The following is a 14,210-nucleotide window of genomic DNA, read 5'->3' as shown; positions in this document are numbered from 1 at the left end:
TGACATGATGGCTACAGACTTCTCCCAATACCCACAACCTCCCCGCCTCTGCACACTCCCCATGCAAAACTGCCTCTGACTCTCCTCTCCTCTGAGGCAGTTCTACCTCCTCCTAATACTGTATTTTTCTTGTTCAAATAGTATACATGCCAAGTATCCAGCCTCCAGACATTCAGTTTCTTTCAGATACTTTGGTAGTAAGACGTGGTAGTGCAGACCAAGTAAACTTTTATGAACGTTGAATATCCTTTATAATATTATGCTTTCACTTATTTAAAAAGAAAAAAAAAATGTTTGGGGCCCACAACTCATCTCATATGTTTGTGTTTTGAAAGCTCCAAACATTTGTCACAATGTTTCTCAAAGATAAAACTAGGGTTTAGTCACTCCAACTCACTATCACTTGAAGTGGTTGATTACAGTTCTGCCTGATCTCAGTCTAGAGTCAGGAAAAACAATAGTTCTACTTAAACATTTATATGGTTATCAGTTTACTGTTCATACGAAACACAGGGGTCAGGTCATCAAGAAGCTCTACCCTGTGACTTGCATGTAGCCTCTGCAAGTGGGGAAAATGTGAATAGCTTTTTAATAGCTTCAAATTTGCTAACAATATAGCAAACTATTAAAATGGCATGTAAGTATTCCAAAAAGTCTAGGGCAGTCAATAATTCTAAAACTACATTATGAATCTTTGGGAGGGCAGATCTAAATAGGATGGGGAGATACCTAGAAAAGGACTGAACAGAGAATCTGTCATGCTCTGTCCCCACAGGAATCTCTTCTGTGGACACAGCACTAATTCTAGAGAGGCAAAGGAGCATTAGGATCTATGCTGCAGCCTCATAGATGAGGTCTGTGGCTTATCAGCTGCATGCAAAGAAGGAAAAAGATAATTTAATTTTAGAATAAACTTATTAAGCAATGGATTCTTACACTTCTGTACCTCTTCTAAAAATCTTCACAGGTGTGCCATCTAGTTTGATTTCTTCAAAGATTCTCCTTTGCTCTTTCTTTAACCTTGATTGTAGGAAGGGCAATTTCAAGCTTGCTGGTTAATGAGATGCAGGCACTATGATCTCATCAGTATAATGATTGTTTAAATTAAGTTCTTGACTACCTACACACATGAACACCTCACTGCATTTCTACAAGGTACAGCAGCGGACACTGCAGCTAGGCTATGTGGATCATAAGAACAGTAAGTGTTCTCCTGGGACTAGCCTGGGGGAAATGTCGTGAGGTAACAAAGAACTCACCTGAACACTGAGAATTTGTAACATGTTTATTCTTCAGTGCCACAGCCACTTTTTCTTTTGCATATTCCCTCACTGCGACACGAATGAAGTTTTTACAAAAGCATCAATACGTGCAAAGGTACGATCCCAGCTTCACTTTCTCAGAGAGCGCTAGTTCACAACATTAGTACACAAATGATACTCTCCTCAAGAAAACAGGAAACTAAAAAGTAATCAAAAGTCAAATGTCATCTCTGTCTTGTCAGGTTTGAGATGCAGCCAGGCAACTTTTGTTTGTACCCTGAGCTAGACAGAATACAGAATAAAGATGCAAAACTAGAAGTCAAAATGTACTGAAGGCACAACAACCCATTTCTCTGCCTTCTCACAAATACAAGAACAGCAGAAATCCTTCTGGCAGGATGCAGAAGCCTTAGAAGTACATTTGTATCACAGTCATTGATCTAGTTATGACTAGTTCACAACACAGAAGGTGCAGCAGGGGCAGCACAAAACCCAGTTTGCCAGCAAACTGACTGGATCGATATCAACCATGCTGAGCTCCATGCTGTCAGAATTCCACTAAGAGTAACCGAGCTAGGCAATTTAAAGCTAGCACTAACTGTAGCACAGACACCTTGGTAAAACAAAAAAGAAACCAAACAGCAACAAAACAAAAACGGGAAACCACAATCCCCTCAACCCCCTAAAAAACCAAAACCACAAAAAAAATCCACAATTTTTAACAAAAAAGGAACAAAGTCATTGAAGAACATCCTTGCTCATTCCCACCAGAGATGGAAGAAAGTTGGCCACGCTTCGCTATGTGCTGTACTTGCCAATATAAAGCCTGCAATACCAGCATCACCATCATGGGTAAACTCTTACTAAGTTGATGTCAGTGGGAGTTTTGCATGGCCTTTGAAAGGAAATTGCCACTGCATCTTCAATTTTACAAGGAAATAAGACTGACCTTTTTGGTCTGTGCTTGAGATCTATATTGCATGGGAAAGGTGGGCTAATGTAGACATTACAATGGGGAAACATCATCCTTTCTGACAAATAGCTATAAAAATAGTTTAGTATAAAGAATGTATCTTAAAACAAAAACATGTTTCTTATTCTCAGTAGAAATAATGTTAAAATTCATTCCTGAAACTACAAATAAAAAAAAATTCAGACTATGACTGCCACAATATACTATCTTCTGTCATATTTTCTTTCTGAGAGGATATAACACCTCTTGTTCCAAGAGATTCTTACCACCTTTGAGTTTTTTGTAGTCATCTCAAGATTTTAAGGATGGCATTCACAAATAAATCAAATATGCATTCATATGTTTATTCTCACAGGCCAGGGTTTCTCTACTCAGCATTCACTTACTCAGTTCTGTTTTATTAATCTAAATACACGGACTGCTAACAGGACTTCTTCAGGCACACAGGTTATCCTGCCATCAGGGTCACAATCTTCAGGGATTTTCTGTAGCATTAGAATGGAGATTGGACCTCGTTTTGCTTTTCAGTGCATTAGTGTATGTTAGCACATTTAATTTTTAATAGTACAAAAGTTTTGCATGCTAACAAGTAGAATTCTATTCTGAAATTGTCTCATACTACTTCTTAGTTAGATTTCCTAAGGAACTAAATGTAAATGATTATAGAGTTCATCTGTCATCCCCTCTTTCCAATTATTTATAATTCACTGGCAAAACCTGACAGAATATTTGTACAGGTACAAAAATTCTATAGGTTTTATGGAAAACAGTGGTCATATCCAGAAAAGATCTAAAATGTAATGCCCCTACAGAAAAGGGGTGCAGTGAACGTCAAGTTATCTCTTCTTATCAACCTGCCAACTTATCAATTAGCACGTGTTGCTCAAAGCCAGGCAGAGTATACCCTGCCTCACATTTTAAAGACAGAGGAAAAACTAGAGATACTTGAAAATGTGACAGAAACAGGAATTACTGCAGTAGGGTTTAGGGAGGAATAGAAAGTATGATTGTTTTGGCAGAGTAGGGAGGCCTGTAGGTTGGTTGGCCTGCAAAAGAAGAAGGTGGTATTGGCAAAAGGGAAATAGGAGCACAGAGGACATGGTGGGTTTATTGCACCAAGGATGCAGACCTTGAGAACACAGAGAAAAAGAAAGAAAACAGGACCTACCAGTTCTGCTACTGACATTTTGTCTTCTGCTGTTCTGCCTATGGCCCTTTGCTTTTTCCTTTATCCAGTGGCTTTCAGATGAAGAGAAACAGCATACATTGGAGGAAAAAAAAAAGTTTGGGCCTGAAAACCAGCTTCAGAAATACAATTTATGACACCAAAAATGTGTAAAACCTGTTTTCACAAATATGAACAAATATTAATAAACACTATAGTCTTAGAAATCCAGGGATTTGAGTAACTGGAGGGCCTCTTCGCTCAGATCTGTGTTTTTAATGGTTTTCTGCCCTCTGCAATCTCTGCTTTGCATCAATTACTTAGTGAAAATTGTGCAAGGACCTAATGAACTGTACATACGAACAAAATGGTTTCAAGAAGGGAGGTGTCCACATGTAAAAGTATGCAAAGTGTACAGTTCCCTGCTTGTGGCTGGAAGCAAGAATGAATAAATGTTTCAATGCAATAGCAATTCTGCTCCTTTCAGTCCTGGCGTCAGCCTATTCCAACCACTCCGAGTCAAACATTTCATCCGTAAGAGGGCAGCGGCGTACATCAGCACACACACCCCCAGTTTTTTAGCTGGATTATATTTGTTTGAAAATTAACTACTGCTGCTGCTCAGGAAGTAACATATTTATCTGATACTCTTCAGAATGTTTACTGCTTTGGCTAGTATCCCAAAATATATTTAGTATTTTACAGACTTTACATAAAACATTATCAAAGACCATCCCTGATAAAGGGCTAATCTTTTTATCCTGCTTCCCTGAACTTTCATCTAGCTTCCCTGGTGCACCACCTGTATTGTAAATTCCTCTGCCGTTTTAATAGATATTTGACATTCCTTAGGCAGCGAACCAAGTTTACACAACAATAATTGTGTTGCTTACAAAACTATGCCTGAAAGGCTGGCAGATTATTACCATGCAACCTTGATGAGATCTTTTGGAAAAGCTACAGCCAAAAGTGAAGTCCAATGGTGAGATGAACTTTTGTTTAGATTCAACAAGTCCCTATGTTAAACGTACTGATTATCCTTCTTTCTGTAGTGGCAGCACTCACATGGCAAGATAGAAGAATACTATGAGACATGGGAATATTCTTAAGTATCAGATGTTTATAGGCTTCTCTTCTATTTATGTTACAATACTCCCTGGAAAGCACAGACTCAGACCAGAACCCCATCTGTACCAGTTTTCCTGCACTCCAGAATTCATGGGGGAGGAAACCTTATTTCTTAATGAGCTGTAGACACTCAGCACTTTCAATATTTCTACTACCACTACTAAAAAAAGAAAAAAGAATAATTAGAGATGCATTCAGCATGAGCAGGCTTTTGGAAATCCTAATAATCTCAGAATATCACTACCATAGGGAACAACCAAGCTAGCAAATCCAGAGAGCAAGACAGATCAATTTACACAAACCTACACAACCCATTAAGAAACCCCCCCCAGCTTTTTACATGCACACCAAATTCAGTATGAATGATAACAAACTTGGATAGCTCAAAACTATGCACAAGAAGGAAGCTTTCGGATTGCTTCCTTTCTGAGATGCAGCTAACAAGACATTTAATTCGAACTTAGACATTTCTCTAGAACTTTTCACCACACATATACAAGGTGCTGCCGATTTAGAACGCACGCTTTTTAAAATTCCTTTTTGCCATTTTCTGATAATTGGTATGTACCTTAGGGCTTACTTCCTCCTTCATTCCCACAGCCTTGTAGAGAAGTAATTCACAAAAAGCTCCTCCAGAGCAAGTCCTTTGTCTCTTGAACATTGGTGTGCCTGTCAAGAGAGACATACGCCAGTCTGGGGCAGTTTCTGACCTCACTTGATTTACTTATTTGAGCAACACTAACAAGTAACTTTCTGTCATCCTGAAAGAGGCACGCACACCCCAGATCAGTGCCTTATGCTGCCTTCGACCGTAACACAGAGCGGTCTGGAAGGGCCCGAGAGAGCACTACTGCACCCGAGGGCAGCACCTGCTGTGACGGGCACCCACCACCACGGCGTCCGACCACCGCCCAGAGGCAGGAAACGCCGCCACTCCGCGGGCCCCGGCCTCACCCCTTCCCACTCAGAGGCTGCGCGCTTCGCGCCGGGAGCCGAGGGCGTACAGCCGGGGACAGGCCCGGGCGACCCGCCGGGAGAGGCCCCCTCGCCCCACACAAGCCCGCCCCGCCTGGGGAGCGTTTCCTTGGCCGGGAGGCCGCAGGCTCTGGGCACCCCGGCTCTCCGGACGCGGAGGAGCCCGGCTCCTCCTTCCGTGGGGCCTGGCAGCCGCGGGCCGGCACCCCAGGCCCGATTTACCACAGAGAGCGGGGGAGCCCTTCGACGACCCGCGCCCGCCTTCCCTACCGCTGCCCCCAGACTCTCGGCGGCAGCCCCAGGTGCCTGGCCAGGTGCCCCCACCTCACAAACCGGGCGGAAAGCGCACCCACCACCACCACAGCCAACCACCACCCCGCGGCACCTGGCGAAGCGGCGGTGGAGAGGAAGGGGCGGCCGCCACGGCCCGGCACCGCGCCCCGCCCCCTCCCGTGAGAGGAGGCGCTGCCGCTGAGGGGAGGCGGCCCGGGCCGGGCCGGGCCGGGCCGGGGGCGGCACCCTCCCCGCGGCCCCCCGGCGGGGCGGTGCCGGGCGGGGCGGTGCCGCCCCTCGCGTCAGCCCTGCGCGGCGGGGAGGGGACGGGAGCCTCGGCGCTGCCGCGGCGGGAGAGGCACCGGTGGGGCCGCCGGCGGCGGCTCCTCACGGGAACAAAGCGGGGGCGGTGCAGCCCCTCCGGTCCGCTGCGGCGCCACACGGTGAGAGCCGGGTGAGGGACGGACGTGGGAGGGGGAGTGGTGTGCGGCCTCCGCGGGGACCCTCCGCTCTCCCTCAGGGGCGGCTGGGCTGGGCTGAGCTGCGCTTGGCGCGGCGGAGGGGCCGCAGGCCGGACCCACCCCTTCCCCTCACCGGAGTTGGGCGGGGTAACAGCTCTCTGCCCCGGGCCTGCCCCTGCCCGCCTCCTTTCCCCCCCGCGCCGCCGCGGGATGCGTGTCCCGGGGGTGCCGGCCCCGCTCGCCCCTTTCCCCGCAGGGCCTGCGGAGGGGCGCGTGCCGCCTGCCGCGGGGTCTGCCCGCCCGCGAGTCGCTTTTGAAGGAGGGAACGGGGAACTAGAAATAAGTAGAGGAGCCGGTACGGACGGGGAACCCGAAAACAGGTAGCTGCGGGGACGAGCGCCTCGACGCGCGCCCGGCGCCCCGAGAGCTGAGCGAGCCCCTTCCGCAGGCCGGCGGCGCGGGCTGGATGGCTGCGCTGGGCTTCGCCCGCAGCCTGGCCTGGGCAGCCCCCGAGGGGCAGGACGGGGCTGCGCGGCCGGGCGGGCCCCGCCGTGCCGCCGCAGGAAGCGCCAGGGCGGCGGCCCGGGCTGGGGCGGCCTCGCCGCGCCGGGTACGCGGGCGCGTCGCGGTGGGGACTGCCGAGCTCGATAAGCCATTTTCTCCCCTGTGCAGCAGCCTGGCGTGACTTCCCGCAGAATTATATTTTTTCATCAGGGAGTTTTTTGGTGGTGGGGTTTCCCGCTCCTCCCCCCTTTTGCCAGCCCCTGGCTGCATACACTTAAGCCGGCTGAAGGCTTGCCGCTCTCTCTGTGGCTGCATACGCAGCACTCGTGTTGTCCTAACGATACGGCAGTAGCACTTCCTGCTGTAAATCACTTGGCGATAGTTTTTTGAAGCGCTCCTTAAAGGCGGCACTTGTCAGTGCCTGTGGTAAGCTTGAAACCCTGTGAGCTACAGGCTGCTTTCAAGACTGGTGTGTGTAATGTGCTGCTATTACTTTTCACAGAAATGGTAGAAGTGTAGTCTGCTGTTGGCTTAGTCTGGGCTAATTCCCCTTGCTGTGCCCTGTTGGTGTATGCTGTGTTGTTTTGGCCCCGGTTGTAGTTACGTTCCCTGTCGTCGTCTTGTGGAAAAAAAGCTAATTTCAAAGAAATGTTCTGAGATACAGGTGTGTTAAGCAAGAACTGTGAAAAGTAAGCTTTATTGTAATGCTGTACTGGGGATAGCTCTTCATTCTGGAATAATTTGAGAAAACAGCATCGCTCAAGGTTAAAATTTATGTGGACTAGACTTTAAAAACCTTAGCCATTAGCATTTGTTATAATATTTTAACTAAATAGATCTGTTAATGTAGATTGCTATTATTGTTTATTGCTATTTCGATGTTTCTTTCATTTATTGAAAATATTTACTGAATTAGTCTAGAGATCTTTTATTTTGCTCTTTGTATGAACATCTTCATGTAAAATACTCTTCTTGACTCTTTTTCCAGCTTACTGATACCTTTTTCTCTCAAAAAATTTCAGAGCACAGTCAGAAGAGGAATGGATGTAACATGATATCCTTGAGGTGCTCAAAACATACCACTTCTGCGAAGATTTGTTTTTTGGTTAAGTAATACAAAGAAAATGGATGAATCAGCTTTGCTGGATCTGTTGGAGTGTCCTGTTTGCTTAGAACGACTTGATGCTTCTGCAAAAGTCTTGCCTTGCCAGCACACATTTTGTAAGCGCTGTCTGCTGGGTATTGTGAGCTCTCGAAATGAGCTTCGATGCCCAGAGTGCAGGACTTTAGTGGACTGCAGTGTTGACGAACTTCCCAGTAATATTTTGCTTGTTAGACTACTGGATGGCATTAAACAGAGGCCTCGAAAACCCAGCGCTGGTGGTGGGACTGGTAGCACAAATGCTTTAAAGGTTCCTATCAACACTGTAGCTAATTGCGGATCAAAGGACCTGCAGAGCTCTCAAGTTGGACAGCAGCAAAGGGTGCAAGCACGCAGCCCTCCTGTTAGGGTAAGTACTATATGATGATGGTATTTTGTTGCAATCATATCTTTTCCTGGGCTGTTTCAAAACAGTTGGTGGCGTCTGCTTCAGGATAGTCAGATAGTAAATTCAGCAGAACAAAGTATTTTTGAGATTTGTGGTAGATTTTTAGCAAAACACATCAGTGTTCTTATCGGTATTGCTTTACTTTTGTGTAAATACCAGCAGTAATACTTTCTTATTAAAACCCTCAGTTGCTGAGGTAAGGAGAAGAAAAGCATCTCAATACCTTAACTGTCTTATTAAAAGGAAGTTCAGTAGAACAAGATAACTTATGTGGAAAGCTTAAGTAACGGTTAAGAATAAACATCTTGTGAAGAGCACTTGAAATTGTTCTTGGTTTGTCAACTGCGACATTAGAGATTTTATTTTGGTTCTTCCGCTTTCTGTAATGATTCCGACTATCAATAATTTTCCTTTGAGTTAGATGTAACGAATGTTAAACATGAGCGGGGAAGTTATGTTCCTGTTGAAGTCAATGAAGGTTTTGCTATTGGCTTCTAAGGAGCTATATTTTTACTTCTCTGCCTTTAAAAAAGAAAGCTTTGAATTACTGTGGTCTAGTAGGTTGTTTGTACTCTCAGTCCCCACCCCTTCTTTAATTTTCTTGAGGTATTTTTTTCTACGTCATCTGGAAAATTTACGTACTGTGATGGAAGACATTGCCTTCTGTCTGTACTCCTGTTCCTTCCTAGGATCTGTGCAACCTGTAGATTCTGTCATACCTTATAATGAAGACTCATTAGCCTCATTTGTGATTATCCATTCTAGAGCCTGTATTGGGAAATATAATTTTATGAGGTGACTTGATCTTCCTCAGTTTTATCTAATGACAAGGCAGAACAGCTTCTCTGAAAGGTCTTGATGCCTACTTTGTGATGCTTGTGTATTCAGGGTTCCTGTGATTGAAGTGGAGTTTCTGAATGGTTTAGGTGGTTTCCTTCTTGTGAAGTTTATTTTATTTTTAAGAAATGTCTTAAGGAGTTACACGTTTAAGCCCTGTCCTTGGATTTGGCAGGACTAATTTTTTATTTTGAAGTATAGCTGAATGATTTAGTTTACTTAACCAATGAAGGAAGCCTTACGCTTATTTGTCCTCAGTTGTACTGAATGATTTAGTTTACTTAACCAATGAAGGAAGCCTTACGCTTATTTGTCCTCAGTTGTACTTACATGATTGGAATCTTTCTAAAATATCTTGGATACACCTCTTAAGTTTGCATGAGGATTTAAAATACAGGTGTTCTTCCATTAGATTGTACTGTTTTCTCAGCTTGGTAGAGACTCTCATTAGGTTCTCTACTTCAGAGTATAAAAATAATAATTATCATGCCACTTTCTGTTAATGAGTTTTGTTCTGTTATAGATTAATTGGTAAAGGAGAAGATGATGTGTGGGTGTTATTGGGTTTTTTTTTTTTGTGGTGTTTTTTTGTTTTGTTTCAGAAGGTAAACCTTAAATACTGCAAAGAAGCTTCAGCAGTATCAAAGCCAGTCTGGTCTTCTCCAGAACCTTAAGGTGTTTACCATGATACCTTGCATTCGCAAAAGCTCTTCAACTTAAAACAAAATACCCATATAACTTGTTTCTCTATTTTTGTGTCTAGCTTTGTAAATACTTGTGTATTTTCAGAGACTGCTGCTCCTCTAAAAAGGCTTCCGGTGCAGCGATGTACTGCATATGTGAATGACTGTGCTTCAGAGTTTCTCAAAGTCTTATTAGAAAAAATAACTTGAATACGGAATATTCTCTCTTTTTTTTTTTTTTAATGTTCTATAGTATCCTGTTTTGCAACATTTGCATTTCCAGATGTGCAGCATGGAAAGTGACAACATATGGAACGTTGCTTCAATTTATTAGTTATGCTGTACCATGTGCCATTAAAATTGTGACCATGTGCATTCCTCATGCAGTTAACTGATACTCAGTGTATATTAGTGATAGATTTCAACATTTTACAGTAGGCCTGAATATATCTTTGTTTCTGGGGTTTCACAGGCATTGTGTCGTCTTTTCTTTGGGAGACAGGGAAAGATGAATCTTCTCATCTTTTGTCCACTTTGTTCAGAGCCTTTTTTACTAGGAAGGCAGTACTTTGAAGAACACAAGCTGACCCTGAGGGATAAGAAGGGGGAGATAAGAAGAACTTTTCCTTTTTCTCTATGAAAAGAAACGCTCCAGAAAGCAAAATGCCAATTTAATGGACAGTGTTGAAGTGAATGCCCTATTTGTTTTGCTAGCTATAATATAAAGATGCTTGCAAATACAGTTCCTCTCTGCGAATTGGAGAGGAAAATCTGTTTCTAGATGAGTGGCAGAGTCAGATTTCCTAAACTAATTTTGCTGAAGGGGAACTTGTAAATGAAAGTTGCTGTTATGTTAAATGAAGTGAATGTGGATGAAGGCTGTCAAGTCACAAGCATTCTGCTTATACCCTGAAGTAATACTAAGCTCATAAATGCCGTTTCAGAGGATGCCATAATTTTCAGAAAAGGTTAATACGGCACGTACTGCAGCGTGATTTCCTGAACAACTGTATCAATGACTTTGGAGCTGCCTGCTCTGTTATTGCACCATACTATGTATATTGCATTCTCTGTATGTATGTGGTGACACATGGCAGTAAACAAACAAATGGTTCTCTGAGTCTTAAAACTGATGAAGCTGGGTGAGTGGTGGAGATTAACAAATCTTGTGCCTTCTATCTCCCCCTACTGCAATAACCCTGTTTTTTTGTAGCCTCTATAATCTTCCACTGCTGTAACAACTGCAGTTTCTCCCTGCAAGTTCTTAACCTTTTTCTATTCACTGATATTTTGATGCATAAAACCTGCTGCACCTTTCCCCAGGTACCAGTTGGACAAAGGCACCATACTGCTGTACATGATGGAGAACTGTTTGCTGACTGCCCAGCTCTACTGTTCTGAGCAGCCAGCTTGCCTGGGAGAACAAGTAATAGTTAAGCTCATGCTGCGGCTTCCTCTCTGATATGGATGCTAATTTAATGCTTTGCTTTTTTTTTTTTTTTTAAAGTGAAAATTTTCAGCTAGGTTGACAGCTTGGAAAAGCTCTTAAGAACTGCAGCCTGCTGTCAAATCTGCTTGGGCCTGGTCATCAGGAGCAAGTTGTTGAGGGACTGCATGATCACCTGAGCCTTCTTTCCTTAAAAAGAGCACACGAAAATTTTAGGGTACTTACTTTCAAATTTATGCTCATGTTATTCATCTTGTCATTTTCACAAAGTATGTCAAACAGGTATTATCTTAAGTTCCTTATGGTAGTTTTACAAGGGTATGCTTATTGCAGGACTCTTAAATGTAGAGGTGTGCATAAGTTGACAGGTTGGAGAACTGTTCTAATCTCTCTACATGAATTTGTACATGCCTAAGACATGCCACTTCTCGTGCTAGTTTCTTTATAGTCCATGTTTCTGAAGTTAGGGCAGTCTTCTCAGCAGAACCTAGCGCAGAGTTGTCTAGATAGTCTGAGACCTCATCACTGTTGAAAATGTTTTTTGGTAAAGTTTTCAGCTGTTCTCTGGACCAGGTGTAGGCAGGGAGAGGTAAGCAAAGGACTCAAATGGTCTCCCTTTTCAAAAGAAAAGCATGAATAGCTCAAAAGGTGTCCATGCCTAATAGAGTTGATGCTTATGCTCCGTAAGAAGTGATGGTGTAATTTGAGTATATTATACTGTATGTCAGTGGGAAATCTTACGGAGAAACGTTTATAGTGCAGACAGTGGTAAAGTCCTGAAGCTTTTATCTTTCTTTTCTTGGTTTTACTCTGGAAAGCTGATAGAGGCCTCTGGTGATGTCACTTGTGGTGAAGTCTACTTGAAATGAGAGGGTAAAGGAACATTACAGGCTATTAAAAGATGCTTATCTAGGTCTTAAAGGGGGGCTTTCTAACTGTATCCAGAAAAATATTGCTCTTTGCATTCCTAAAACTTTGTTTTTCTCTTGAGAACCACTAACATCCTAGATGCTTGTGATAAATTCTTCTAAACTGAGGAGGAAAGAAAAACCTACAAACAGAAGGTTGTTCCGTGAGTTTCTGCTAATGCTCAGCTCTCTTGCATTGTAGCGTAAACCCACACATCCATTTTCGTGCTCATGTAACACGGAAAAGCAACAACAAAAATTTAAATTCTCACATCCATACTGCCACAGCAGCCATCATTTGTGATCCAGTAGGCTTGCCTGGGAGCTGCTGAAGCAGCTTTAATGCCAAAGAGGAAAATAAATTAAAAGATTGGAAATAAATCTGGGGATGGCCAGGCAGAGCAGCAGGTGCAGATTGGAACAGATGTTTAAATCATCTCTGAACAAAAGGTAGCAGAATAAAACAGTACACAGAATGTCGTATCGGTAAACACCTGTTGGTCAAGTACTCACAGAAGCGGCTTGCATTGTGATAATAGATCAGATTGTAAAGTATGCCACTTTGGGGCAAAAGTGGTTGTAGAAATATGTAAGAAAGAATGGCTAATGCAGTTAGTTTCATGATTGCTATTTGTGACGGTAGACTAGAGAACATTACTTGATGATGCCTGATTTTGAGGATTGTGTTTGTACAAATTTGTACAAAATCTTCTTTTCCTCTTATTAAAAAAAAGTGTCTCCTATGGTTGTCTGTGTAGTTTTAATTATGCATTTTAATAGATGCATTCCTTGCATGTATTCCATCCTACAAAAGTAAGGAGTGTTGAGGTGCAACTTTAACATGTGAAATACCTTAATTTGAGAATGTGGAGATGGGCTCTTATACATATTCCAGAGTGACCGTTGGAAAACATTTTGGGAAGTCTTTCTAAATCATGTATGCACGCTTTTGTTTCCCCTTATACTTTCTGAAATACCAGATTCTGCTTTCACATTTAAAATTGTACAATTTTAATTACTTCTCTGCAGCACTTTTATATTTATAATCTCCATTAAATTTTCTCTAGCTTAACATACGATGCAAAAGTAAAATAGACTGCCTCTCGTGGTGTTAATGTGTTTCTGTGTTTCCTCTCAGAGATACGTAATTAACTAAAGAGAGTGAGGATAAGCAAAAGGAAGAATTGTCTCAGTGTCCAGAGGCATTGGGCTAGGATTGAGAGTTTCCAGGCTCAGTTCCTGGCTCTGCCAAAGACATCCTTTATAACCTTGCACAGAGTTGTTCAGAGCTCTTTTTGCCTCTGTCTCCCATCTGCAGATATGACTGATAGTACTTCCTTTGTTTGACTCACTATTTAAACTGTATGCTCTCTAGGGCAGAGATTGACGTTTTTTATTTTGGATGTATCTATAGGGTGTTTTACAATGGGTCCACAGTCTTAGTTGAGGTCAGTAGATACTGCTGCTCACTCTTTAAATCATTGACTTGCACACTCCTGGAGAGCTGTTCATAATCCATTTCCTGTACCAAAGATGGTCCAGTGCCTAGTGTTACATTGTTAAAAGGATTTCATTTTGTTTGGATGTTTAATAGGGGATCACATAAATACCTCCTTGAGGAAAAGCCAGACACTTAAAAAATCTGTGGAAGCTAGTGTTCTGTTCTTAAGCTAGAGAAATCTGCATCCGACTGGCACACTGGTGTGTAGATTTGAGTGTGTTTTGAAAAGAATAGAAAGAGAATGTCTAATGTGAGTGGTGTTGGTAGTACAGAAATATTTAATTGCATACTTTGAAACTTGATAGCAATCTTTAACCTGCCAGGTAACATTAATCTACTTTATAAAATAGCTACGAAACTAGTGTAGTCCCTTTATTTAGAAAATAATGAGGAATGAAGTAAGTTGATTTATAAACAAAAAAACCCCAAATCCACAGTATTTAAGTGTGATACTTAAATCCCTTTTTTGTGTATTAGTGGAAGGTACTGTTGTATGATTGCTTTGTTTTCAGGTAGAAGAAGGGTCTGTCTTTATTTCCCTTC

The 14,210-nt window shown here is 42.9% G+C and overlaps 1 protein-coding gene across 1 annotated transcript in view; it reads left to right on the top strand.

Annotated features, from left to right (window-relative positions):
- Positions 1-7,865: 7,865 nt before the first annotated feature.
- The window catches only part of SH3RF1 (SH3 domain containing ring finger 1), a gene marked incomplete at both ends in the record, with an annotated part of 86,462 nt that continues 80,117 nt past the window's right edge, over positions 7,866-14,210 (top strand). The window contains one exon of the mRNA XM_081999535.1: positions 7,866-8,252. Within this exon, the coding sequence (XP_081855661.1) occupies positions 7,866-8,252 (387 nt within the window). The remainder of the gene's footprint in view (positions 8,253-14,210) is intronic.

This window comes from Phaethon aethereus (genome assembly GCF_964289735.1).
Source record: "Phaethon aethereus genome assembly, chromosome: 4".
In the NCBI taxonomy this organism is placed as follows: domain Eukaryota; kingdom Metazoa; phylum Chordata; class Aves; order Phaethontiformes; family Phaethontidae; genus Phaethon; species Phaethon aethereus.
This window is presented reverse-complemented; position numbering and strand designations above follow the sequence as displayed.